This window comes from Podarcis raffonei, chromosome 2 (assembly GCF_027172205.1).
Source record: "Podarcis raffonei isolate rPodRaf1 chromosome 2, rPodRaf1.pri, whole genome shotgun sequence".
In the NCBI taxonomy this organism is placed as follows: Eukaryota; Metazoa; Chordata; class Lepidosauria; order Squamata; family Lacertidae; genus Podarcis; species Podarcis raffonei.
The window spans coordinates 124866948-124893500 of record NC_070603.1 but is presented as its reverse complement, the minus strand read 5'-3'; the positions used below and the strand labels follow the sequence as shown (position 1 = coordinate 124893500).

Genomic DNA, 26553 nt, shown 5'->3' with positions numbered 1-26553 from the left:
AACAATCTGGCTCGCCAATCTGTGCTCAGCTGCCCTGCACCCATTGGGCACCTTTGTCGGAATGGAATTGAGATGGCCACCAAGGCCATCCCTATGAGAATGGCTTTCAACCCAGGCCCCCCAACAAGCGCCCCTCGGGACGCGTCCCCCGTTTCCTCCGGCAGGAATCCCTTGGGGAGCTGCTGGCTGCGCGCGTGTGGCGAGGCGCGCCTCTCTTGGCTGGAGAGAAGGAGAGTCCACGGAAGGGGTTACGGAAGCGAGAGAGCCGCGATGCCTAGAGAGGCCTGGGAAGAGACCCCCCCTCCCTCCCCCACTTCCGTCTCCTCCTCCCCCCTCCCTGCTCGTCTTGGGAGGCTCCTCCGGATGGAGGGATTCTGCGCGCAGGGCGAGGGGTGAGCCGTGCCAAGGGGGTCTCTGGGCGCAGGAGAGACTGGGGACGGAGGGGGCAGAGGAACTTGGGGAGGAAGGGAAGCATCCCTGGGGGAGGAAAGCCCCGTCCAGCATTGGCAAAGGGGTGCAGAGACAGAAAGAGACGCTGCCCATCGGAAGGGAGGGCGCTGGCCGTGGAATCTCCGGAGGGGCTGCCTTGGCTTTTCCCTCCTGCCTTGGGGAGAGGGGTCCCTGAAATTGGGAGGGGGTCCAATTCCCCACCCTCCCCTCCTTCCCGGAAGCTGGACTCTCCTTCCCCCACCCCCAGGCCAGCTGCTGCTGGGGGCTCCGGAAGCGGGACTCTGCTGCTGCATTACACCAAGCCAGGCCTTTGGTCCAGCTGGAGAGGAGAGGAAAGGGCAGGAAGTTCCTGAGAGGGAGGAGAGAGGGCGTCCAGAGGGGGTCTTTGCATCTGGAATCCTCTTCCACGAAGGGGCAGGAAAAACCCGTCTGCCTCTCCCAGGGTTTCAGTTCTAAGCCTTAGTTCCACTGCATAGTTAATTGAGGGGATAATGTGGTCCACTACTCAAAAAAACATGGCTGGAGGTGGTATGGAAATTCTTTCAGGATTTGTATATAATAAGACATATGGACAGCCTTTCTGTATCTTTCTATATGTCAAAGGGAGTTACAAGCTGTGACACAATCCATCAGCACCCAAAGACAGTATATGCATGCACCTTCATTGTCTGGGGTGCTTTAAGGGCAATGTGTCAATTATCAGGATAGACAATGCCTGTGACTGGAGGCTTTACACACAGACAGGTGCAGATGCAGACCAATTATTGCCATTATTACTGGCGAGGTGTTTGAGATTCCCATATCTACAAACACTGTGTGAGAGAGAAAGGGAGTGGGTGCGATCATTTTTTATAGCAATGCTGTAATTTTGTCCGTAACATTTGATGAACTGATAATGTGGTGCAAATTCCTAAACAACTATGCAAAACCCACAAAGAAATACAGAGGTTAATGGTGGCGTGAGCTTTCCTGGCCCGCAATCCGCAGCATTCTCCTACTGTTCACAAAGGTTTAGGCCATTATACGTTTATTAGCCTCCAATGGGCCACCAGGAACTTTGTTGTTTTTGCTTCAAAAGATGAATGTTTCTGAAGACGTTGACAGTCACATATGACATAAACAGCACTTCTCTTTTACTTGTTCCACACAGGAGAGACTCTGACTCACAAGTCTAAGCACATTTTGCTAGAAAAAGAAAAATACAGAAACGTGAAGGGGGAATTGAGAGGTAAGCTCTTACAGTATGCAGTGAGACATTTCACTATGTAAAAATATATCAAAAGCCCTGCTGGATTGAGAGGATGACCCAATTTTGGCTTGTCTTCTGCAATTTCACCCATTTACCCATGTTTCTGTGGAGAGACATTGCCTCCAGTCCGCCCTTCCCTGCCCATTGCTATGAAGGTTGTAGGCAGAGATATCTTTTTTTAACCTTTACGCAGTGATAACTACGTCCCACTCCTCCTCTCTATTCCACCAGATTTCCAGTATTAACCACTATCTTTATTCTCATGTCTTTGGGATTTAAGGGATCGGGAAGATTGCTACTGAAATTCAGGGGTTCCTGTAGTCCAGGCATGTCCAACTCCCAACAGACTGTGATCTACTCCCAGTATAAAAAACTACCCAGTGATCTACGCATTGTCACTGGGGGAATGAGGAGTGGGGTGCGTGGGTGGACGGAGGTGGCTAACTGGAGGCAGGAGGGGGGTTTCAGTTGGGGGGGATTAAAGGGAGGCAAAACTTCTCTCTCTGAAGAGCCAGTCGTCTCTCCACACTCCCAAGCCAGCCCCCCTCCCCCCTAAGCAGCTCTCTCCCCCCCTCCCAGCCAGCCCTTTCTCTCTCCTCCCCATCAAAGGGAGCTGCGCAGCTGAAGCCTATCCCAGTAATCCCATGATCAACCAGGATCACTCACATGATCTATTGGTCAATCGCGCTCGACCGGATGAACATGTGTGTTGTAGTCCATTATTATGATTAATTGAATTTGTTAGCCACTTTATCTTACCCAAAGAGACTTGCAACCAAACATTTAAGGGATTAGGACAAAAAAGTCATTAGGAATTCTGAACCTGAGAAATAAAGGGCATTTTCATGGAGGGATAGCAGCTCCCTTTCCTGTGAGGAACCTCTTTATTTAAACTGCCAGTTTTAGAGAAGCACTGTATCTTAGATCATGCTGCATTATTAACAATAATTGATTATTATTAAAAGTTGATGCAATGCTATTATCTGACATTATTTCATTTCCTAAACAATTGGCACATAGAAGAAGGAAGAGTGTATGAGATGTTAAAATAAGAGAAGGTACCAAAGGCACTTGATGTGTGTTATATTCTTTTGTTTCTTCTTTGGAGAGCCAGTGTGGTTAAGAGCGGTAGATTCGTAATCTGGTGAACTGGGTTCGATTCCCCGCTCCTCCACATGCAGCTGCTGGGTGACCTTGAGCTAGTCACACTTCTTTGAAGTCTCTCAGCCCCACTCACCTCACAGACTGTTTGTTGTGGGGGAGGAAGGGAAAGGAGAATGTTAGCCGCTTTGAGACTCCTTAGGGTAGTGATAAAGCAGGATATCAAATCCAAACTCTTCTTCTCTTCTACAGGATTTCCTTTCCCCCTACGCCAGTGCAAGCAATAGAGAAGACAGACAGAGCAATCTGTACTTTCATTAGGAATCACGAAAAAATCATTTAAATTTGTGGAACATACAATGTGATTCAGTCAGTGAACACACTTAGTTCACATCAAGGAACTGAAATAGTGGAGACACCATTTAAAGGTATGGATTGTGGAAAGGACGTCAGTAGGAGTGGAACTCCTACACAATATCAAGGAACTCACACAGAGGAGAAGCCATTTAAATGCATTGAGTGTGGAAAGAGCTTCACAGAAAGTGGAACGCTTAGAAGACACCAGAGAACTCACACAGGGGAGAAACCATTTAAATGTATGGAGTGTGGAAAGAGCTTCACAGAAAGTGGAACGCTTAGAAGACACCAGAGAACTCACACAGGGGAGAAACCATTTAAATGTATGGAGTGTGGAAAGAGCTTCCTTTTTAGTAAGCACCTTAATGCACATCATCGCACTCACACTGGTGAGAAACCATACAGATGTATGGAGTGCGGAAAGAGCTTCAGTCAGAGTGAAACCCTTAGAATACACCAGCGAACTCACACAGGGGCAAGACCTTTTAAATGCATGGAGTGTGGAAAGAGCTTCAGTCAAAGCGGACACCTTAAAAACCATCAGCGAACTCACACAGGGCAGAAACCATTTAAATGCATAGAGTGTGGAAAGAGCTTCAGAGAGAGTGGAACGCTTAGAAGACATAAACTAACTCACACAGGGGAAAAACCATTTAAATGCACAGAGTGTGGAAAGACGTTCCGTGAAAGGGCAAAACTTTCCATACATCTACGAACTCACACAGGCAAAAAACCATATAAATGTTTTGAGTGTGGAACATGCTTCCGTCATAGAGAATCGCTGAAAATGCATCAATGTACTCATACAGGAGAGAAACCATATAAATGTTTTGAGTGTGGAAAATGCTTCATTCAGAGTGGAAGCCTTAATGTACATCTACAAACTCATACAGGGGAGAAACCTTTTAAATGCATGGATTGTGGGAAAAGCTTCACCAGTAGTACAACACTTAGAAGACATCAGCAAACTCACATGGGAAAAACTATTTAAATGTATGTTTGGTTGCAGAATAAATCCAGGCATATCTGCAGGATATGGACCATTTAGACTGCATTTGTCCCAGTTGGGTTTCTGGCCCTGCCATTGGACTGAGACCGCCCTGGTGGCGCTGGTTGATCATCTCTGGCGAGCTAGGGATAGAGGTAAAAGCTGTTTCCTGGTTCTGATGGATCTCTCAGTGGCTTTTTAAAAAATAAATAAAATTAATCACTTTTAATCACGTTTATAAATCAATATAACTAATTACATTTTCCCCACTCCCTCCCTCTCCCCCCTTCCAGAGACTTCCCTCAGCTCCCCTCTCTGATTTGTTTATACATATTATTCTCTGCATGTTATAAAATTGTACATATCATTGTACATTATCTATCATATGTTCTACTAATGAATTTGTGGATGTTTATTCAAAACCTGCCAAGGAGTCCAAATCCTTTTGCTGTCTTTTTAAATAGTTTGTAAATAGTTCCCATTCTTCCTTGAAATTACAATTGTCCTTGTCACACAGTTGATACGTCAGGTTGGCAAATTCCGCACACCTCATCAGTTTTTCTTCCCATTGTTCTTTCGTTGGGATTTCCTCATTCTTCCATCTTTGTGCTAACAAGACTTTTGCCGCTGTTGTAGCATACATAAATAAGTTCTTTGTTTTCTTTGGCAGGTCTCGTCCTAAAATCCCTAGCAAAAATGCTTCCGGGTTTTTTACAAATGTCATTTTAAACATTTTTTTCAATTCATTATATATCATCTCCCAATTTTTTTTAACTTCTCTATATTTCTTTGACAACATTTCCAACATGCATTTGACCCAGTTTTATACATTTTTGCCATTTTTACTGGTGTAATATACCATCTATACATCATTTTCATATAATTTTCTTTCAAAAGAGAACAGTCTCTAAATTTCAAATCTACCTCCCACAACTTTTCCCAGTCCTCAAATTGTATATTGTATCCTATATCTTGTGCCCATTTAATCATAACTGATTTGACCTCCTCACCTTTCGTTTCCCATTCTAGCAGAATACTATCTGCTTTCTTCAACAGCTTCACTTCTTCTATAACCTCCTTTTGAAATCTTGAGGTTGCATACCTAAACCCTTTTTTGTTATCTTCCTTGTACATCTCATATCATTGTCTATAACGCAACCAACTCTGAACATGGTCTTTGATTTCCTCATAATCTTTTAATTTCCATTTTCCATCTTGATCCCTCAGTAAATCTCTATATGTTGATGCATATCTCTATATGCATAAATCTCTATATGCATAAATCTCTATATGTTGATGCAATGCTATCATCTTCTCATTTCCTAAACAATTGGCATTATTTCATTTCCTAAACAATTGGCACATAGAAGAAGGAAGAGTGAAGTCTCTTAGCCCCACTCACCTCACAGACTGTTTGTTGTGGGGGAGGAAGGGAAAGGAGAATGTTAGCCGCTTTGAGACTCCTTAGGGTAGTGATAAAGCAGGATATCAAATCCAAACTCTTCTTCTCTTGTACAGGATTTCCTTTCCCCCTACGCCAATGCAAGCAATAGAGAAGACAGACAGAGCAACCTGTACTTTCATTAGGAATCACGAAAAAATCATTTAAATTTGTGGAACATACAATGTGATTCAGTCAGTGAACACACTTAGTTCACATCAAGGAACTGAAATAGTGGAGACACCATTTAAAGGTATGGATTGTGGAAAGGACGTCAGTAGGAGTGGAACTCCTACACAATATCAAGGAACTCACACAGAGGAGAAGCCATTTAAATGCATTGAGTGTGGAAAGAGCTTCACAGAAAGTGGAACGCTTAGAAGACACCAGAAAACTCACACAGGGGAGAAACCATTTAAATGTATGGAGTGTGGAAAGAGCTTCACAGAAAGTGGAATGCTTAGAAGACATCAGCAAATTCACACGGGAGAAACCATTTAAATGCATGGAGTGTGGAAAATGCTTTGGTCGTACAGATTCGCTGAAAATGCATCAATGTACTCATACAGGAGAGAAATCATATAAATGTTTTGTGCGTGGAAAATTCCTCAAAAAAAGTGGAAGCCTGTGTATACATGAGCAAACTAACAGGGGTGAGAAACCATTTAAATGTATGGAGTGTGGAAAGAGCTTCCTTTTTAGTAAGCACCTTAATGCACATCATCGCACTCACACTGGTGAGAAACCATACAGATGTATGGAGTGTGGAAAGGGCTTCAGTGAGAGAGGAGGACTCAAAAGACATCAGAGAACTCACACAGGGTCAAGACCTTTTAAATGCATGGAGTGTTGGAGGAGCTTCAGTCAGAGTGGAGACCTTAGAAACCATCAACGAACTCACACAGGGCAGAATCCATTTAAATGTATAGAGTGTGGAAAGAGCTTCAATCGTAGTGGAAACCTTAGAAGACATAAACTAACTCACACAGGGGAAAAGTCATTTAAATGTATGGCGTGTGGAAAGACTTTCCGTGAAAGGGCAAAACTTACCATACATCTACGAACTCACACAGGGGAAAAACCATTTAAATGTGTGGAGTGTGGAACATGCTTCCGTCATACACATTCGCTAAGAATGCATCAATATACTCATACAGGAGATAAACAATATAAATGTTTTGAATGTGGAAAATGCTTCTGTCAGAGTTCAAGCCTTAATGCACATCTACAAACTCATACAGGGGAGAAACCTTTTAAATGCATGGATTGTGGGAAAAGCTTCACTAGTAGTATAACGCTTAGAAGACATCAGGAAACTCACATGGAAAAAACCATTTAAATGTATGTTTGGTTGCAGAATAAATACAGGCATATCTGGAGGATGTGGACCATTTAGACTGCATTTGTCCCAATTGGGTTTCAGGTCCTGCCATCGGACTGAGACCGCCCTGGTGGCGCTGGTTGATCATCTCTGGTGGACAAGGGACAGAGGTAAAAACTTTTTCCTGCTTGTGCTGGATCTCTCAGTGGCTTTTAATGCCATTGACCACAGTATCTGGTTAGCTATTTGTGAGAAAAATATCTGCATTACCCAGTTGGTTGAAAATAAATCTTTACTTGTCAGGCTGGCAACAGTCAAACCACGAGTATTATTTACAAACTCCTCCAGTCATTGTGTGCATGAACTCTCCAGGAGAAAAACATTTAAATCATAGAATTGTCAAATTATTGAGTTGGATGGGCTCCCACAGGTTAGCTAGTCCAACCCACTGCCATACAGGAATCTCAACTAAAGCATCCATGCTGTTCTTGCTGCTAGGAAATTCTTTCTGATGTTTAGTCAGAACCCCCTTTCTTGTAAATTCAACCCCTGGGTGCACGTCCTACTATCCGGAGCATAGTTTTTCCCTCAAGTTCACTTCTTCCTTGAGATGAACAAATTTAATTTCATTCCGTGTATGTGATATTCTGGTGTTTCAATGTAAAGGTGTACATTAATTTAGAAAAGTAATTGTTGCTTTGTATCTCGCCTTTCCTCCAAGGAAGTAGAGGTGACCTGGACGCTTCTCCAGCTCCCTTTTGATCCGCACATCAACCCCCCTGTGAGGTAGGCTAGGCTGAGACACAGCGGGTGGCCCAAGGTTTCCCAGGGATTGGATTTGAACCCTGGTCTCCCAGGTCCCACACAGGAGCCACTGCAGTACCTTGACTTGGGATTAATATGCTTTGTTGGGCCACAAAAGTCCAACCTCCCCCCCCCCCCCAGAAAGCACAAAACAGCAGGCCCAATGCACAGGAAGCTGCCTTCTAGGGAGTCAGGTAATTGGTCGATCTAGGCCAGGAATGTCTCCACTGACTGGCAGCAGCAACCTGGGATTTCAGACTTTGGGTCTCTCCCAGATGCCGGGGTGTGTGTGAACCTGGGACATTTTTCTTGGATGCAAGGCAGATAGAATAACAGAATTATATTTAGTTAGCTTATTTATTTCATAAATTCAAACACTGCTTGATTGCCAAAACCCTCAAAGCCGTTAAAAATCAGATGAAACTAAAAGATCGAGGGAAATTCACAACCATGTAGTCCAGTCCTTTTCTGCGAACAGCAGTGCCAATGCCTATGATTTCAGAATCACAGCTGAACAATCCCCAAAAATTGAAAATGAAAGTTGACAACAGGACAAGAAAAATGGATTCTTTGTACCCTAATGATTGCCAAGAGGCTGATACTGATGAACTAACTGGAAGAATAAAAACATGACAACACGATAGAAGAGGCAACACATGAACGGATTGCCTATAGATGCAGGCTGTGTTTGGACATATATATTGATAATGGGAATGAATTCATACAAAATGTAGTGGGTTATTAGTTACCATGTATGTATTAGGATAAGTAATCTTGAAACCCTTATATAGTGTTATTATAAGTAAATTGCCATTCTTGGCTACGTGGAGGGCGAAATGTTCAGCTAAGACATTATCTTTGGTGGCAGCAGGAATAAAGGGGTGTTTAGTGGGACGCGGGTGGCGCTGTGGGTTAAACCACAGAGCCTAGGGCTTGCCGATCAGAAGGTCAGTGGTTCGAATCCCCACGACGGGGTGAGCTCCCGTTGCTCGGTCCCTGCTCCTGCCAACCTAACAGTTCGAAAGTATGTCAAAGTGCAAGTAGATAAATAGGTACTGCTCCGGCGGGAAGGTAAATGGCGTTTCGGTGCGCTGCTCTGATTCGCCAGAAGCGGCTTAGTCATGCTGGCCACATGACCCGGAAGCTGTACGCCGGCTCCCTTGGCCAGTAAAGCGAGGTGAGCGGCGCAACCCCAGTCGGCCATCACTGGACCTAATGGTCAGGGGTCCCTTTACCTTTAGTGGGAGAACCAGGAAAGACCCAACTCCTCTCTGCATGTTTTGCACGACATGGGAAGGTGGCACAGGGGAGTGTGGGAGCATCTCGAATCAAGCAGGCATGTGACAAGAGTGCAAAATGCTTCACTGTAAGCTCATAGCTAATTTCCCCCAAAATTACACCCATGGGGAGAAACCATAAGGGGGTGTACAATGTGGGGAAAGGTTCGGTCCGGTTCCTGAAATCAGAGCGCTAAAGCAGCTTTTCCCAATAGGTAGTCTGCCCACTCCAGGGAACCTTCCCCCCCCCCCCCGGGGTCCGCAGCACCATTCACACAACAGAAACTATGGAAGAGACAGGGGAAATATCGAAAGTGGGGGTCCATGACTTCGCTTTTGAAAAACAGGTTGGCCAGTTGGGAAAACCTGTTTCTATGGAGCTCCGTGGGAATGACTTCTGAGTAAAAATCCTTAGGATTGCACAAGTTTTACTCAGAAGTCAGTCCCACCGAATTCAATGGGGTTTACTCCCAGGTAGTTAAAGACTAGAACAGTGTTTCTAAGGGGGGGGGAGAGATGGATATTCCAAGGGGGTCACAGGTGAAGATCGTGTAAATGGGGGGGGGCACAGCACGAGACTCGGGGGCCACAGAGGGAAGTGAAGAAAAGAAAGCAGAGAAGTGTCCCTGCTTCGCATTGGATTTATAAATAAAAACTATAAATTTACAAGCAAAACATTTAAATAGCTACCTTTCTACCGGCACAGGAAGGAAAGAAGGTCAGGAGGGGGCCACGGTCGGGAAAAAGCTGCGGGACACTGGGCTCCATGCCGGGGGGGGGGGGAGCCCCTTCCCACTACCTTTCTAGGTCTCTGCTTGCAGGGAGGGGGAGGGGGCAATGTCCTGCGCCTCCCCCCTCCCCTGGGTCAATGAACTCGCTTCCTAGAGAGGCAGGAAGTGACGGAGGAGGGCGGGGGGGGTAGAGGCAATGTTGGAGGGGGTGGGGTCTCCATGCACGTCTCCGGAAGAGAAGGAGGCCTGCAAAGGAGGAGGGAAAAGGTGCAACATTTCGGGAAGGGGAGATTTGGGGTGCAGGGAGGGAGAAGAATTTGCATTTCCTACCCATGAATCTACAAACAGGGAGGGCGGGAGGGGGGAAGGTGAGGGGGGTATTAAAGAAAGGAAGGTCTCCCCCCTTTCCCTCTGGGAATCAGGAGAGGCACTGCAATCAGCTGCAAAAGGGGGGGGCAATTTGGAGGGGAGAGGGTCTCCATCCTCATTCGGGGGGTTATTTGGGGATGGGGGGTGGGAGAAGGATTTGCTTTCCCTCTCCCGGAATCTACAAACAGGGCAACTGGGAAAGGAGGCGGGAGGATGGGGGGGTGAAAGGAAAGCAGGGAGGGGTCTCGCCCTTTTCCTGTGGGAATCAGTGGGGGGGGCGTGATAAAGGCCACCCTGCTGCAAAGTGGCTCCCCTCCCCCAACACCTTTTGCATTGCAAGATCCTTTTTGAAGCGCAGAGATAAACCAGCCTCCTAGTGGGGGGGGGGAGGAGACATTTTGCTTCCGAGAGGAACCAGAGCAGGGCTCTCCCCCCACCCCCACCCCCCATGCAACCTGACTGGGACACTGAACCGGTTGTGCCAGTTTCACCCCACGACCGTGGGTCCCCTGGGGCTGTGGGTGCCATGCAGTATGCATGGCCCTGGCACCGAAATTTGTGGGTCCCTGGCCCCTTCATGGGGAATTGGGTGGGTGCTCAGGGACCCAGGGATCTGGCACCTATGCAATGAAAGTCACCAGGTGACATTCCTCCCCCCCCCCCTTAGACCCAGCCTCCTAACCCATTTTTGTGCATTTCTTCACACTCAGCCTGGAACACCCCCCTCCCTTGGCCTCCTGCGTCAGGGAGCCGGTCTGGGTGGGAGGGGAGAGAGAGACAGATACACAAATACTTACACCAAAAGTCAATAGTTTCTGTTTCTGTTGTGATAATCTCAAGCATTCCAGAGCTTTCGTAATTAGAATTTGGGAGTATAAATTTATTATTATTGGTATTTGTACAGTATTTGTAAAACGTATGCCCTCTGTGTAAATGTCTCCCACTCTAAATAAATCCGCCTTTCTATGAACTGCTCTCAGACCTCCGGGTATAGGGCGGTATAGAAATTCAATCAATAATAATTATTATTATTATTTCTGCATTTTTCTCCTTAAAGAGCAGCTCCCTGCATTAAAATGCATCGTGGCAACAGCTGAGAGAGTCACAGAAGTGGCCCAGTTTACGCCTCCTCCGAATCTCCTACAGGCAGTGCAATGGCCTCAGAGGCACTGTTTGGACCATCTCTTCTTAAAGATGGAGTGAAAAGAGGAGCCAGGCAGCTTCCTCAGGTAGGGAAAGTGCAATGGGAGGAGGGAAGAGGCACAGATGCAACCACCCAGCCTCCCTCTGTGTTGAGTGGGGATGATGGGGATCTAAGAGAAGCTCTGTCTTCTTCCTCCTCTTCTTCCAGGCCCTCTTGACCTTTGAGGAGGTGGCTGTGTTTTTCACGGAGGAGGAGTGGGCTCTGCTGGATCCAGGCCAAAGAGCTCTGCACAAGGAAGTCATGGAGGAGAATTATGAGATGGTGGCCTCTCTAGGTGAGGGCAGATTTTTATTCCTCCTGGCTGTTAGATGTTGGAGGCGTGGCTCCTCTGTTTGAGCCATTTATTCATATCATATCTTCTTCTTTGGCGAATCCTCGTAGCTGAGTAAGATTGTCTTCCTTGAACACGGTCTTAACGGTGTGTGACTGTCTGTTGAGTTCAATTCTGGATCCACACCTCCTTCTACATTGGGAACATAGATTTCTGGGCGGGAGTTAATCATAGTGAGGGTTTGCCAAACGTACTTTCCTCTTAGCTTGCTTCTCCCTTTTGTCTTGAGTTTGTGCTTCTTCAAAGTCCATGATGCCTTCGGTATAGGCTGTTCTTCAATTGGAGCAAATTTTCTGTGCTTTTACTTCATTTTTATACATTTGCTTTGAAAGCGTCTCTAAACCCCTTTAGTTGTCCACCAGTATTTCACTTTCCATTCTTTTTTCTTTTCTTTTCTTTTCTTTTCTTATAAAGAATTTTTATTGCAAAGTAAATACATCAATACCAAGCCATACATAAAGAAAAAAAATTTAAGAAGAAAAAAAATAAAGAAGGAAAAAAAATGCGAAGAAACACTATTTTACAATAAACACTATTTTACAAAATAATAGTAGTAATAGACTTCCATCACTCTCCCAACACTTCCTTTCACATTTCGTATTTTACCCTTTTCCATTCACAAGGGTCATTCTAGACACAGCCAAATTTTTACATTAGAACCATGTCTTTCTAAATAATCATTCAAGCACTTCCATTCCTTCTTGACTGTATTCATTGGCTTTAGTCTTATTATACCCGTCAGTTTGGCCAGTTGCAAATAATTCACATAATTTACATAACCATTCCTCTTTAGTCGGTACCTGGTTACCCTTCCAGTATTTAGCCACCAGGATTCTCGCCGCAGATGTCATGTACAGGAATAATTTAGTATTTTCTCTAGAAATTTCACTATTCAATATTCCCAAAAGGTATGCTTCTGATCTTATGCTATGTGAAGTTCTTAGTAACTTTTTTATTTCTTCATGGATCATGTCCCAGAACTTTCTGATCTCAGGACATGTCTACCACATATGGTTTTGTTGTTTAATCGTTTTGTCGTGTCCTGACTCTTCGTGACCCCATGGACCAGAGCACGTCAGGCACTCCTGTCTTCCACTGCCTCCCGCAGTTTGGTCAAACTCATGCTGGTAGCTTCGAGAACACTTTCCAACCATCTCGTCCTCTGTTGTCCCCTTCTCCTTGGGCCCTCAATCTTTCCCAGCATCAGGGTCTTTTCCAGGGAGTTTTCTCATGAGGTGGCCAAAGTATTGGAGCCTCAGCTTCAGGATCTGTCCTTCCAGTGAGCACTCAGGGCTGATTTCATATGGTAGAAGGTTCCAATCTGCTTTGTGTATCTCCAACACTTATTACCAAGCGATTTGTTCATTTTAGCCAATCTCTCCGGTGTTAAATACTACCTATGGTGCATTTTCAGGTAGTTTTCTCTTATTAAATAACATGTTTTAAAATTAATATCCAATTACCGCCCAGTTTCAAATCTTCCGTTCCTGGGTAAGGTGATTGAGAGAGCGGTTGCTGAACAGCTTGGTGGGTTTCTGGATGAAACATTGGCTCTGGATCCATTCCAATCCGGCTTCCGCGCTGGTCATGGGACCGAGACGGCTCTGGTCGCCCTAACAGATGATCTCCGCAGGCAGCTGGATCGAGGCGGATCGGGGCTGCTGATTCTTCTAGACTTGTCAGCAGCCTTCGACATGGTCGATCACGAACTCCTGGACCACCGCCTTGCCGACGTGCGGATCCAGGGCACAGTCCTTCAATGGCTGCGCTCGTTTCTCTCTGGTCGGGGACAGAGGGTGGCGCTTGGGGGGGAATTGTCATTGCGCCACTCCCTGGTGTGTGGAGTCCCCCAGGGTGCGATACTCTCCCCGATGCTTTTCAACATCTTTATGCGCCCCCTCGCCCAGCTTCTCCGGAGTTTTGGGTTGGGCTGCCATCAGTATGCCGATGACACCCAACTCTATCTGTTGATGGATGGCCATCCTGACTCGGCCCCAGACACACTGATCAGATGTTTGGAAGCTGTGGCTGGATGGTTACGTGGGAGCCGGTTGAAGTTAAATCCTTCGAAGACAGAGGTCCTCTGGCTGGGTCGGGACGATATGGGATTGGGGGGGAAACTCCCATCTCTTGCGGGGGTGCAATTAGTGTCAGCACCGTCCGTTAAGAGTTTGGGTGTAATCTTCGACACCTCCCTCTCCATGGAGGCGCAAATTGCAGCTACAACAAAGACGGCATTTTTTCATCTCCGCCAAACTAAGCAGTTGGCTCCTTACCTCTCTCGCCGTGACCTAGCCACTGTGATCCACGCGACGGTCACCTCCAGACTGGATTATTGTAACTCACTCTAGGTGGGGCTGCCCTTGAGACTGACCCAGAAACTCCAGCGGGTGCAGAATGCTGCAGCAAGACTCCTTACGGGGTCCTCGCTGCGAGATCACATTCACCTGGTGCTATACCAGCTGCACTGGCTCCCGGTGGAGTACAGGATCAGGTTTAAGGTGCTGGTTTTAACCTTTAAAGCCCTATACGCCTAGGACCCTCGTACCTACGGGACCGCCTCTCCTGGTATGTCCCACAGAGGAATTTACGATCTTCAAACAAAAACATCTTGGAGGTCCCAGGCCACAGAGAGGTTAGGCTGGCCTCAACCGGAGGCAGGGCTTTTTCGGCTGCGGCTCCAATCTGGTGGAACGCTCTGTCACAAGAGACTAAGGCCCGTGGGATTTGACATCTTTCCGCAGGGCCTGCAAGACAGAGCTGTTCCGCCAAGCCTTTGGCCAGGGCACAGTCTGACCCCCCTCCTTTGGCAATTTTCTCAGAACTCTACCCAGTGGTTGCGTTCAATTTGATTTGAAGTATTTTATTTTTATTTTTTTAATGAAATGATTTTAAAATGTTGTCTTATTTTATTGTTGTTAGCCGCCCTGAGCCCGGCTTCGGCTGGGGAGGGCGGGATATAAATAAAATTATTATTATTATTATTATTATTATTATTATTATTATTATTATTATTATTATTATCCACAGTTTTTTCCACTCTTTATATTCAATTACATAACCTAAGTCCTGCTCCCATCTTATTATGACCTTTCCCTCTATTTCTATTTGAGTATTCTGTAACAGAATACATTCTACATTCTGGAGAGAGTCTTTTGGTTGTTCTGTAAAACCTCCTTCTCTAAGATTGATGCTTTATTATCAAACCCTTTTAACATCTTATCTTTTTCAAAGGTCGCCCTAAGCTGGTAATATTCTAGCCAATTTATCCCTAGTTGTTTGAGTTCTTCAGACCTTTTCAGTTTCATTCACCAAGTCTCTGTTAGTTGGCCCAGTTATTGTTCATGTTATTCTTACGAATGGCAGTTGACTCTATAGGTCAGGGGTCTACAACCTTTAAGACAAAAAGAGCCACTTGGACCCGTTTCCGGAAAAAAACAAAAACTGGGAGCCGCAAAAGAAGCCAAATGTAAATAACCGCACATTCTTCCCCTCCCCCATTCTCTCTCTTTTCCCTGAGTCTATTTCAGATAGCAAAGAGGGATGTGGTGCCTCTCCTATCCATTTTTTGCAAAGCACCATGTCCATAGAGGGCATTATACAAATTAATACATAGAAAAGTGTCTGTCCCTCCCTGCAGTTCAACTCCCTCTCTTTTTACGAACAGCACATATCCACTCCTGCTGGTGCAACTTTCTCATCATTTCTACATAGCAGCATTTATAAACCAGTGCCAGAGAAATTGGGTGAAAGGAAGGTGAGAGGGAAGAGTTATGAATATTTATGTGTGTATATGTATACATACATACACCTGCACAATTACAGGTTTGAAGCCAACTTAAAATAAAAAGAGCTGGTAAGCAAAGGAATCTGTGGTGCTTTCCATGGGATCCGGGGACATGTCAGCTAATACTCTTCCCTTTCTTCTTCATTTGCTTGTCTCTGCAGCAAATCTCAAGGGGGAAGGGAGAAGGGCAGGAATTGCATAGGCACGAGAGAACGGGGGAAATCCCGCATGCAGGATTTTGGTGCCTAACAGCCCCCCCTCCCTCTGCAATTGCTCTCGTGCTCCCCCGCCTCGGATGCTGCATCACGGCACCTGCTGGCTACCTCTGGACCCCCTCCTCGTCACTGACGTAATTCACCCCTTCCTCCCTGACAGGGAGGGCGGCCCCATTTTGTGGTTCACCTCAGGTGCTCTCCCTCACCTGGGCGGCCACTCAGAAGCAAGGCACGGAAAATGATCCCGAAGCACCACCGCCACCCCCCCCCAAACACACACAAAAACCCTGCCCCACCATTTCCCTCAAGCGTGCGCGCTCTCCCTCGCCTCAGGTGCCTCGCACGCGGGGCTGAGGAGAGCGTGGCCTGGGTGGGCGGCTCTCGGCGGCGCGGGGCCTGAGGGCGGGCAGGCTGCTGTGACGGCAAAAGGGAGCGCGCCTGCGTGTGGCAGGTGCCGGCAGTGGCAGCCGCGTCCACCTGAGGGGAGAACCGTCGCGCCCTAGCGCACCTTCCTGCCACCGCCCTCCTCCTCTTCCTCCTCGCTCCCTGCACCATGAGGGAAGAGGCGCCGCCGTGAGCGGCTCGGCCGCTTCCTCACCGTCCTCCAGACGAGGCATCCCCCTCGCCGCCGCCGCCCATCCTACCCTGGGGGAAGCTATGAGCCATGAAGCTGCCTGGCAGAACGTCCCTCCGGCGGCAGCAGCAGCAGCAGCCCTTCTCCGGCCTCCGCCGCCTCCTCCTCCATCCCAGCCGCCGCCTCTCGAGCTCCGCTGCCGCCGCCTTGCTTTGCCCGGCTCGGCTGCCCAGCTCCACCCCCCTCCTCTTTCTGGCGCTTCTGCTTTTCTGCTCAGCGTCCCTGAGGATCTGTGGAGCCGCGGCAAAGGTGTAAAAGAGCCGCATGCGGCTCCGGAGCCGCGGGTTGCCGACCCCTGGTATAGGTGATATCCACCAAGGGGTTTTTGTTATAACTTTGGATTATTCCTCTCCCAAACTTCGAATAAGGCCTTCCTCACTATGTGGTTCGTGAAGCCTTTACGTGCTTTTATTTTATCGTGGCATACGTAGCCATGCCACCCAAAAACCTTGTCCGAGCCCTCTAAATCCAAGACTTTGGTATTCCTAAGCAACATCCAGTCTTTCAACCAAGTCCAGCATGCAGCCTCAAAGTACATTCTGAGGTCTGGGACCACGAACCCTCCTCTTTCTCTGGGTTCCGTCAACAATTTAAATTTCATACTTGCTTTTCTGTCCTGCCAAATAAAATTGGCCAGGTCCCTCTGCCAATCTTTAAAACATTTTGTCCCAGTAATTATTGGAATTGTCTGAAAGACAAAGAAGATTTGAGGAAGTAATGTCATTTTAATCATTGATATTCTTTCCATTCTTCAGTTGGGAATAGAATAGTTGCTTTGGAAGAAGATAATCAGGCATCTGAACAACATGACCAGTCCAATGACGTTGATGTTGAAGATTGTAGTTTATAGCAATGCTGTACTTTTGTCAGTAGGTAACTCTTCATAAGCTGATATTGTTGTATGAAACCTCACCCCCCAAAAAAATCCTATGTAAAATATAGAAAGAGACTGACAAGTTAATAATGGTGGCATGAGGTTTCCTGGTCCACGTCATTTATTAACTTTTAATGGTCCACCAGATACTTTGCTGTCTTTGCTTCAAAAGATTAATACTTTTGTATCTTTTTACAGTCACATATATATAAACAGCACTTCTGTTTTCCTTATTCCACATAGCAGAGGGTCTGATACTCAAGTCTGAGCTCATCTCCTCACTTGGAACAGAAAAATACAGGGATGTTGTCCCGGACAAATTGAGAGGTACATACTTCCACTTTGCTGTGAGACTGTACCTTTGTATGTCTCCTTTCAGTGTGTAGGAATATGAAAAGAGCCCTTTTGGATCAGAACGAGGGCCTATCTTTCTCAGCATCCTGGTGCAGGTTTAGGTGATGTGAACAGTTGGTTGGACTGTATCAGCAATAAATTACAGATCATAGAGGAAGGAGAAAACTGAATACAAAGGTGCAGCATTTTCACAGGAGGGGAAAGTGTCTCCCTCTGGATGTGGCTCCACTACAACTCCCATCATCCCTGGTCATTGCTTGGGTTGATGGTACTTAAGAGGCCATCCACATCTGAAGAGTCATAGAGGCCTCACCTCAGCATAGAAGGTTTCTCTTAGTGCTCAGTGTTGAAGGTAGAACTGGATACTAAGGGTTCTTGAGACTATTTTCAGATTTCCTTTCCTTTCCTGTAAATTTGGTACATAGGAGAGGGAGGAATGCTGGAGATGTTAAAAGAAGAGAAGGTGCTGATTGGTCTTGCTGTGTTTTAACTTCTCTGGTTTTCTTCCTTGAATACCTAACAATATTATCTTTCTCTCCCACTTTAATCCAGGTGATGAAGAAGGCAATCAGAATTTTGAGGAGCCATCTGTAAATTACTTCAGTGTGAGTGAACACCTTAGCACACAACTACAAACTAACACAGGGGAGAAACTCTTTAAATGTATGGAGTGTGGGAAGAGTTTCAGTGAAATTGGAATACTTACCATACATCAAGGAATTCACACAAAGGAGAAACCATTTAGATGTATGGAGTGTGGAAAGAGCTTCAGTAAGAATGGAACTCTTTCAAGACATCAACGAACTCACACAGGGGAGAAACCATTTAAATGTTTGGAGTGTGGGAAGAGCTTCAGTGAGAATGGATCTCTTGCAAAACATCAACGAACTCACACAGGGGAGAAACCATTTAAATGTATGGATTGTGGGAAGGGTTTCATTGAGAGAGGAGCTCTTACAAAACATCAACGAACTCACACGGGGGAGAAACCATTTAAATGTATGGAATGTGGAAAGAGCTTCAGTGAAAATGGAAAACTTACTGTACATCAACGAACTCACACAGGTGAGAAACCATTTAAATGTATGGAGTGTGGAAAGAGCTTCATTTGTAGTTGGAAACTCACCGAGCACCAACAGAGTCACACCAGGGAGAAACTATTTAAATGTAAGGATTGTGGGAAGGGTTTCAGTGAAGGTGCAAAACTGACAATACATCAACGAACTCATATAGGGGAGAAACCGTATAAATGTATGGAGTGTGGCAAGGGTTTCATTCAGTGTGGAGCTCTTACAACGCATCTACGAACTCACACAGGAGAGAAACCCTTTAGATGTATGGTGTGTGGACAAAGCTTCAGTTACAATGGAATACTTACTGTACATGAACGAACTCACACGGGTGAGAAACCATTTAAATGTATGGAGTGTGGGAAGGGTTTCATTGAGAGTGGAGCTCTTAGAAAACATCAACGAACTCACACAGGGGAGAAACCATATAGATGTTTGTATTGTGGGAAGTGCTTCAGTCAGAGTGGAGCTCTTACAAGACATAAACGATCTCATACAGGGGAGAAACCATTTAAATGTTTGGAGTGTGGAAAGAGCTTTATTTGTAGTTGGAAACTCACTGTGCACCAACATAGTCACACCGGAAAAATCATTTAAATGTATGGATTGTGGGAAGGGTTTCAGTGAAGGTGGACAACTTACAAGACATCCACAAACACATACATGGGGGTAACCGTATAAATGTTTGGCGTGTGGAAAGAGTTTAAGTGAACCTTCAAATTTGACTATATATCTACAAACTCACATGAGAGAAACCTGTAGTGTGTGCATAGAGCTTCAGTCACAGTGGAATACAGTGGTACTTCAGGTTAAGAAATTAATTCGTTTTGGAGGTCTGTTCTTAACCTGAAACTGTTCTTAACCTGAGGTACCACTTTAGCTAATGGGGCCTCCCGCTGCTGCCACGTGATTTCTGTTCTCATCCTGAAGTAAAGTTCTTAACCCGTCTGTAACCTGAAGCATCTGTAACCCGAGGTACCACTGTGCTTACTGTACATGAATGAACCATTTAAATATATTGATCATGGGAAGAGTTTCAGTGAGAGTGGAGCTCTTACAACACATCAACGAACTCACACAAGAGAGAAACCATTTAAATGTATGGATTGTGGAAGCTGCTTCAGTAAGAGTGTAACTCTTAGTAAACATCAACGATCTCACAGACAGTGAAGGATTTACGTATAAGCTAAACAAGCTATAGCTTAGGGCCTCACTCTCTTGGGCCCCCAAAAAAATTTGAAGGAAAAAACCTGGATGTACATTTCCAAAATATAAGATAAAAAATAAAACCAACATACAGGAACAGTGTTTTGTGTTGTGTAGGTGCCTATGATGAAAAATATTCATCTTTATTAGTAGGCCTATATTATTATTTGCATTCAGAAGCGAACACAACCTGCGTCTGCGCGGGTCACGATTCGCTGCTTCTGCACATGACGTCATTTTTACCGTATGCGCAAGCGGCAAAACCTGGAAGTAATGCGCTCCATTACTTCCAGGTCGCTGCAGTGCGCAACCCGAAAATACTTATCCTGAAGCTACTTTAACCCGAGGTATGACTCTACAGTTCCCTATTACCCCCACTTGCTACAATAATACTATATATAAATATTATAATTATATTAAATATTTTACTTACATTTTTTAAAATGTCACCCAGATGTTACAAAGACAGATACTTTTTCTGTGATCATTCATAGCTGAGAAGGAGAAAAAGCCATCCTTTCCTCGTCTGGCTTTTTGTCCCATTCAGACTTCTCAGCACCGTTCTGGGCGGCTATGTCCTTGACAACAGTGGTGTTTAGGAAGCAGGATTGGCTCTGGAATCCTAGAACTGTAGAGTTGAAAGGGATTCCAAGGGTCAAGTCCAACTCCCTGTTATAGGAACAGCACCATAAAGCCCATTTTTATAATTGCAACAAAGGAACAATGAAAACACAGAAAGACTGAAACGGTTGTCTTATGTGCACAAAGTAAGCTTTAATGATGTTTATATTTTATGAATTCATTGTTTTACCTTCCCTTCATTTTCATGGCTACATTAACAGCAAAGTGCATAAAATCCCTGGTGGCAGCTGGAATAAAGGAGGTGCTATGGGGAAGAACCAATATGGGGAGGGAAGGTGGCACAGGGAAATGTGGGCATTGCCAGTGGTTTCAGGAGAGTCATTTCCCTGTGGAGAGAGGAATCTCTGTGCCCACGTTTTTTATGTTTGATGTTTTATCATGTTTTTAATATTCTGTTGGGAGCTCCCCAGAGTGGCTGGGGGAACCTGGCCAGTTGGGCAGGGTATAAATAATAAATTATTATTCTGGCTATTACTATTGGCCCATCTTTCAGAAATCTGTAGAAAGAGCAGGTGTACAGGAGGCTGAAAGCAGAGTTCACCTGGAGCTGCTCCTCTCTCTGCCGGCATTGAGCATTTGCCCATGACATGAAGCAGCCACAGCAGGTGCTGCAAGCTGCCCACAGGTGGACTTCACCCCCAAAGGCCCCCTCCTCCATCGCCTCCCGAGACAGACGGATGCCAACAGGGTCTCTCTGCCTGACGAGGATTTCACCTGGGACCTCCTGCATGTGCTGGAATAAGGGAATTTCCCGCAAAGAAAGGGAAGGTTGACAGCTATGGGGTGGCACTGTGCGCAAAACCACTGAGCCTCTTGGGCTTGCCAATTGGAAGGTCGGCGGTTTGAATCCCCGCAACGGGGTGAGCTCTGCCCCAACTACTGCCAACCTAGCAGTTCGAAAGCACACCAGTGCAAGTACCGTATTTTTTGCTCTATAAGACTCACTTTTTCCCTCCTAAAAAGTAAGGGGAAATGTGTGTGCGTCTTATGGAGTGAATGCAGGCTGCGCAGCTATCACAGAAGCCAGGACAGCAAGAGGGATTGCTGCTTTCACTGCGCAGCGATCCCTCTTGCTGTTCTGGCTTCTGAGATTCAGAATATATTTTTTCTTGTTTTCGTCCTCCAAAAACTAGGTGCGTCTTGTGGTCTGGTGCGTCTTATAGAGCGAAAAATAACGGTAGATAAACAGGTTCTGCTGCGGCAGGAAAGTAAACAGCATTTCCCTGCGCTCTGGCTTTCATCATGGTGGCCCATTGCACCACAAGCGGTTCACTCCTGACCCGGAACCGGACAAACGGCGTCTCCCTCGGCCGGAAAGTGAGATGCTAGTCGCCTTTGACTGGACTTAACCATCCAGGGTTGTCTTCCATTAATGCTCTAAACCCCTTTCCAGGAGGAGGCTTTTCAAAAATTGGTGTGTGTGTGTGTGTTGTCTTTCGCTGCCCCTGCGGGGAATTGAACCCATGAATTTCTCACTAAATAAATGGGAATATAGGGCTTGCCGGCTGGGAAGGGCATTTCTGTTTGCAGGGAGGGGGGCGGATCTCCTGCCCCTCCCCCTCCAACTGGGTCAATGAGCTCCGCTTCCTAGAGAGGCAGGAAATTTGTTTTTCTTTTGGGGGGGGAGAGGCTACTTGGAGGGGAGGGGTCTCTATCCTCATTCCAGGAAGAGAAGCGGACTTGGAGAAGAGGGGAAAGAGGTGCCGTATTTTGGGGGGGTTATGTGGGGAGGGGGTGGGAGAAGGATTTGCTTTGCCTCTCCCTGAATCTACAAAGAGGGCAGCTGGGAAAGGAGGCGGGAGGATCGAGACGGGGGGGGGGTAGAAAGGAAAGCAAGGAGGGACTCTGCCCTTTCTCTGTGGAAATGGGGGGGGGGCTGGATGCAGGCCATCCTGTTGCAAAGTGGGATCCCCCTCCCCCAACAGGGTTTGCATTGCAAGACCCTTTTTGAAGCGCAGCGAAGACACTTGAGACGAACCACAAAAGGGTGCCCCCCCAGTGCGCCCTAACTACAAAGGGATTTGCAGCCCCAACCTGTTCATATTCACTCAGCAGTCAGTCCTTCTCCGTTCAAAGGGGGGGCCAGCCCCATTCCGCTTAGTGATGCTCCTCTCTGTTTGACAGCTTCTATCTCCCTTCTCACTGCTGCCCCCCATCGCTCCCCCCAGGCTCTGCCTTCGTCAGGGAGCCGGTCTGGGCGGGAGGGGAGGGCTGAGCTCCTCCAGGACCCTGATCTGCCCCCCCTCCGAAATCTGCTGCTGAAGCCCCTGCCTCAGTGGGGCGGAGATGGGGGGGCAAGCAGGGGAGAGGAAGTGGAAGCAGCTGGAGAATAGAGTCGCCTCTGGAGTGGGGGAGATTTCGAATTGGGTGGGGGGTGAGAGATGGACAGTTCCCTTGACATTCCCTTGACATTGGCTTCCGGAGCTTCCTGAGTAAGAAAGAGGCTGATGTGAGAAGGAAGCAAAAGAAAACAAGAATTTGCTTCTTGGGAAGGGGGAGGCCCCCCAGCTCCCCTTTCAGAAATCCTAATCTGGCTGGCTGAGGTTGCTTTGGCACAAAGGAAAGAGCCTTGTTGGGTTTCCCATGTTGGGGGGTGGGGTTGCTGTGCTGCTTTTGTGTCCCAAAACTGGAGGGAAGAGGAACATTTTCCATTTCCTGAAGCATGAAAAAACACCTCATCACTTTCCCTCCTGCTTGGCAAATAGAAGGGGAAGAAATGGAGGCAGTGTGAGATTTTACTTTCTTGGGCTCCATGATCACTGCAGATGGTGACAGCAGTCACGAAATTAAAAGACGCCTGTTTCTTGGGAGAAAAGCAATGACAAACCTAGACAGCATCTTAAAAAGCAGAGACATCACCTTGCCAACAAAGTTCCGTATAGTTCAAGCTCTGGTTTTCCCAGTAGTGATGTATGGAAGTGAGAGCTGGACCATAAAGAAGGCTGATCACCGAAGAATTGATGCTTTTGAATTCTGGTGCTGGAGGAGACTCTGGAGAGTCCCATGGACTGCAAGAAGATCAAACCTATCCATTCTTAAGGAAATCAGCCCTGAGTGCTCACTGGAAGGACAGATCGTGAAGCTGAGGCTCCAATATTTTGGCCACCTCATGAGAAGAGAAGACTCTCTGGAAAAGACCCTGATGTTGGGAAAGATGGAGGGCACAAGGAGAAGGGGACGACAGAGGATGAGATGGTTGGACAGTGTTCTCGAAGCTACAGCATGAGTTTGACCAAACTGTGGGAGGCAGTGGAAGACAGGAGTGCCTGGTGTGCATGGGGTCACGAAGAGTCGGACACGACTCAACAACTAAACAACAACAACAACAACAACAACAACAACAACACAACTATTTCATATATGTTTCATAATATGTTTGGATTTTGCATTTGTAATTAGAATTTATGAGTATTGATTTATTAGTACTGGTATTTGTAATTTGTAAAAGGTATCCTATCTGTGTAAATGTCTCCCACCCTAAATAAATCCGCCTTTCTATGAACCACTGAGATATCCGGGTATAGGGTGGAATATAAATTCAATTCTGTAATAATAATAATAATAATAATAATTATTATTATTATTATTATTATTTCTGCATTTTTCTCCTTAAAGACCTGCTCCCTGCATTGAAGTGCATCGTGGGAACAGCTGAGAGAGTCCCAGAAGTGGCCCAGTTTACGCCGCCTCCTCCTCCTCCTCCTCCGTCCTTTCCACTGGCAGCGCAATGGCCTCTGAGACCCCCTCTGAACGGCCTCTTCTCAGAGGTGGAGTGGAAAGAGGAGCCAGGCAGCTTCCTCAGGTAGGGAAAGAGCCTTGGGGAATCAGGGAGGAGGGAAGAGGCACAGATGGGACAACCCAGCCTCCCTCTGTGTTGAGTGGGGATGATGGGGATCTAAGAGAAACTCTGTCTTCCTCCTCTTCTTCTTCCTCTTCTTTCAGGCCCTCTTGACCTTTTTGGAGGTGGCTGTGTTCTTCACGGAGGAGGAGTGGGTTCTGCTGGATCCAGGCCAAAGAGCTCTGTACAAGGAAGTCATGGAGGAGAATTATGAGATGGCAGCCTTTCTAGGTGAGGGTACATTTTTATTCCTCTTGGCTGGTAGACGTTGGAAGTGTGAAGCTGTTATTTGAGCCATTTATTCATGTCATGTCTTCTTCTTTGGCGAATCCTTGTAGTCAAGTCTTCCATGAACACGGTCTTAATGGTGTGTCCGTAAGTGACTGTGGAGTCCAATTCTGGATCCATACATCCTTCCACAGTGGGGACATAGGTTTCCGGGCGGGAGTTAATCACAGTGAAGTTTTGCCAAACATGCTTTCCTCTTAGCTTGTTTCTTCCTTTTGGCCTGAGCTTGTGTTTCTTCAAAGTCCATGAAGCCTTTGGTAAAGGCAGTTTTCAGGCCAGTGTTTTCTATGCCTACACTTCATTTTTTTAGATTTGCCTTGAGAGTATCCTGAAGCCTCTTTTGTTGTCTGAAGTTGATGTTGAAGATTGTAGTTTATAGCAACGCTGTACTTTTGTCAGTAGGTAACTCTTCATAAGCTGATATTGTGGTATGAATTCCCCAAAAATACCTAAAAAGGGAAACTCTACAAAGAGACTCACAGGTTAATAATGGTGGCATGAGGTTTCATTTATTAGCTTTTAATAGGCCAGCAGATACTTTATTGTCTTTGCTTCAAAAGATTAATATTTTTGTATATTTTTAGAGTCATATAAAGTAATATCTGTGGTTACAAACAGTCCTTCTTGTGAAAGCTTCGGGTTACGTGCTCCGCTAACCCAGAAGTAGGTGCTCCTGGTTGCGAACTTTGCACCAGGATGTGAGTGGAATCGCCCCATTAGCGAAAGTGTGCCTCAGGTTAAGAACTGTTTTGAGTTGAGAACGGACCTCTGGAACGAATTAAGTTCATAACCAGTTGTACCACTGTATTACCACGAATTCCCATCTCTTGTGGGGGCGCAATTAGTGCCAACGCCTTCTGTCAAGAGTTTGGGTGTAATCCTTGACGCCTCCCTTTCTATGGAAGCGCAGGTTGCAGCGACAGCAAGGGTGGCATTTTTCCATCTCCGCCAAGCTAAGCAGTTGGCTCCTTACCTCTCTCGCCCTGACCTAGCCACTGTGATCCACACGACGGTCACCTCCAGGCTTGATTATTGTAACTTGCTCTACGTGGGGCTGCCCTTGAAGCTGACCCTGAAACTCCAGCGGGTCCAGAATGCCGTGACAAGACTCCTTACGGGGTCTTTGCCGTGGGATCACATTCATCCAGTGCTATAACAGCTGCACTGGCTCCCGGTGGAGTACAGGATCATGTTTAAGGTGCTGGTTTTAACCTTTAAAGCCCTATAAGGCCTAGGACCCTCTTACCTGAGGGACCACCTCTCCTGGTATGCCCCACAGAGGACCTTACAGTTTGCAAATAATAACATCCTGGAGATCCTGTGCCTCAGGGAGATTAGGCTGGCCAGGACCTTTTCGGCCTTGGCCCCAGTCTGGTGGAGCGCTATGCCACAGGAGATTTGGGCCCTGCAAGATTTGACATCTTTTCTGTAAGACAGAGTTGTTCCGCCAGAGTTGATCATGGCTCAACCTGACTTTCCTTCTCTTTTTGTATAAGAACTAGAACAAAAGAGGCCTCCAAGCATTCTCACAGGCCCATATAAGATCAGCGTTGGGCCTGATGAGCATTTACTGTTCCCAACGCTAACCCTGTGGAAAGTCATCTAATTAGAATTTATTTTGATTCTGACCTGTTTTTTGGACGTAATATAATTATTGTTTGATTTTATATCAATGTTATATATTTGGTGTTAGCTGCCCTGAGCCCAGTCTCAGCCGGGGAGGGCGGGATTATTATTATTACTACTACTACTACTACAGCACTTATGTTTTACTTAGTCCACATAGCAGAGACTCTGATACTCAAGTCTGAGCACATCTCGTCGCTTGGAACAGAAAATTACAGGGATGTTGTCCTGGACCAATTGAGAGGTAGATACTTCCACTTTGCTGTGAGACTGTAACTTTCTATGTCTCCTTTCAGTGTGTAGGAATACAAAAAGATCCCTTTTGGATCAGAACGAGGGCCCATCTTTTCCAGCATCCTGGTGCAGGTTTAGGTGATGTGAATAGTGGGTTGGACT

At 46.3% G+C, this 26553-nt stretch overlaps 3 protein-coding genes across 5 annotated transcripts in view; all 3 read left to right on the top strand.

The window, feature by feature from the left end:
* Window positions 1–366: 366 nt before the first annotated feature.
* On the top strand, window positions 367–7218 carry LOC128409464 (gastrula zinc finger protein XlCGF17.1-like). Of its 2 annotated transcripts, none has more exons than XM_053379978.1 (3): window positions 367–392; window positions 1601–1678; window positions 5664–7218. In XM_053379978.1, the coding sequence occupies exon 3, from the start codon at window positions 6092–6094 to the stop codon at window positions 6923–6925; it is 834 nt and encodes a 277-aa protein (XP_053235953.1). In that variant the 5' UTR covers window positions 367–392; window positions 1601–1678; window positions 5664–6091; the 3' UTR covers window positions 6926–7218. The 2 variants fall into 2 exon arrangements, with proteins under 2 accessions (XP_053235953.1, XP_053235952.1); XM_053379977.1 differs by lacking the exon at window positions 5664–7218 and adding an exon at window positions 3053–4374.
* Window positions 7219–9971: 2753 nt separating this feature from the next.
* Window positions 9972–20501, top strand: LOC128409406 (zinc finger protein OZF-like). Of its 2 annotated transcripts, XM_053379870.1 has the most exons (5): window positions 9972–9986; window positions 11146–11317; window positions 11440–11566; window positions 17377–17460; window positions 18040–20501. In XM_053379870.1, exons 2-5 carry the CDS (start codon window positions 11243–11245, stop codon window positions 19152–19154), a joined length of 1401 nt encoding a protein of 466 aa, XP_053235845.1. In that variant the 5' UTR covers window positions 9972–9986; window positions 11146–11242; the 3' UTR covers window positions 19155–20501. The 2 variants fall into 2 exon arrangements, with proteins under 2 accessions (XP_053235845.1, XP_053235846.1); XM_053379871.1 differs by lacking the exons at window positions 9972–9986; window positions 17377–17460.
* Window positions 20502–22040: 1539 nt separating this feature from the next.
* The window catches only part of LOC128409495 (zinc finger protein 91-like), a 46981-nt gene continuing 42468 nt past the window's right edge, over window positions 22041–26553 (top strand). The window contains exons 1-2 of the mRNA XM_053380022.1: window positions 22041–22105; window positions 24021–24207. Coding sequence (XP_053235997.1) covers window positions 24133–24207 — 75 coding nt within the window. The 5' untranslated portion in view covers window positions 22041–22105; window positions 24021–24132. The remainder of the gene's footprint in view (window positions 22106–24020; window positions 24208–26553) is intronic.

Excerpts from the sequence above, each read along its gene's own strand:
- LOC128409464 (XM_053379977.1), top strand. The coding sequence starts at position 3,231 with ATGGATTGTGGAAAGGACGTCAGTAGGAGTGGAACTCCTACACAATAT.
- LOC128409406 (XM_053379870.1), top strand. The coding sequence starts at position 11,243 with ATGGCCTCAGAGGCACTGTTTGGACCATCTCTTCTTAAAGATGGAGTG. Across the intron at positions 11,318-11,439 it reads GAGCCAGGCAGCTTCCTCAG|GCCCTCTTGACCTTTGAGGA; the intron begins GTAGGGAAAGTG and ends CTCTTCTTCCAG. Across the intron at positions 17,461-18,039 it reads TGTCCCGGACAAATTGAGAG|GTGATGAAGAAGGCAATCAG; the intron begins GTACATACTTCC and ends ACTTTAATCCAG.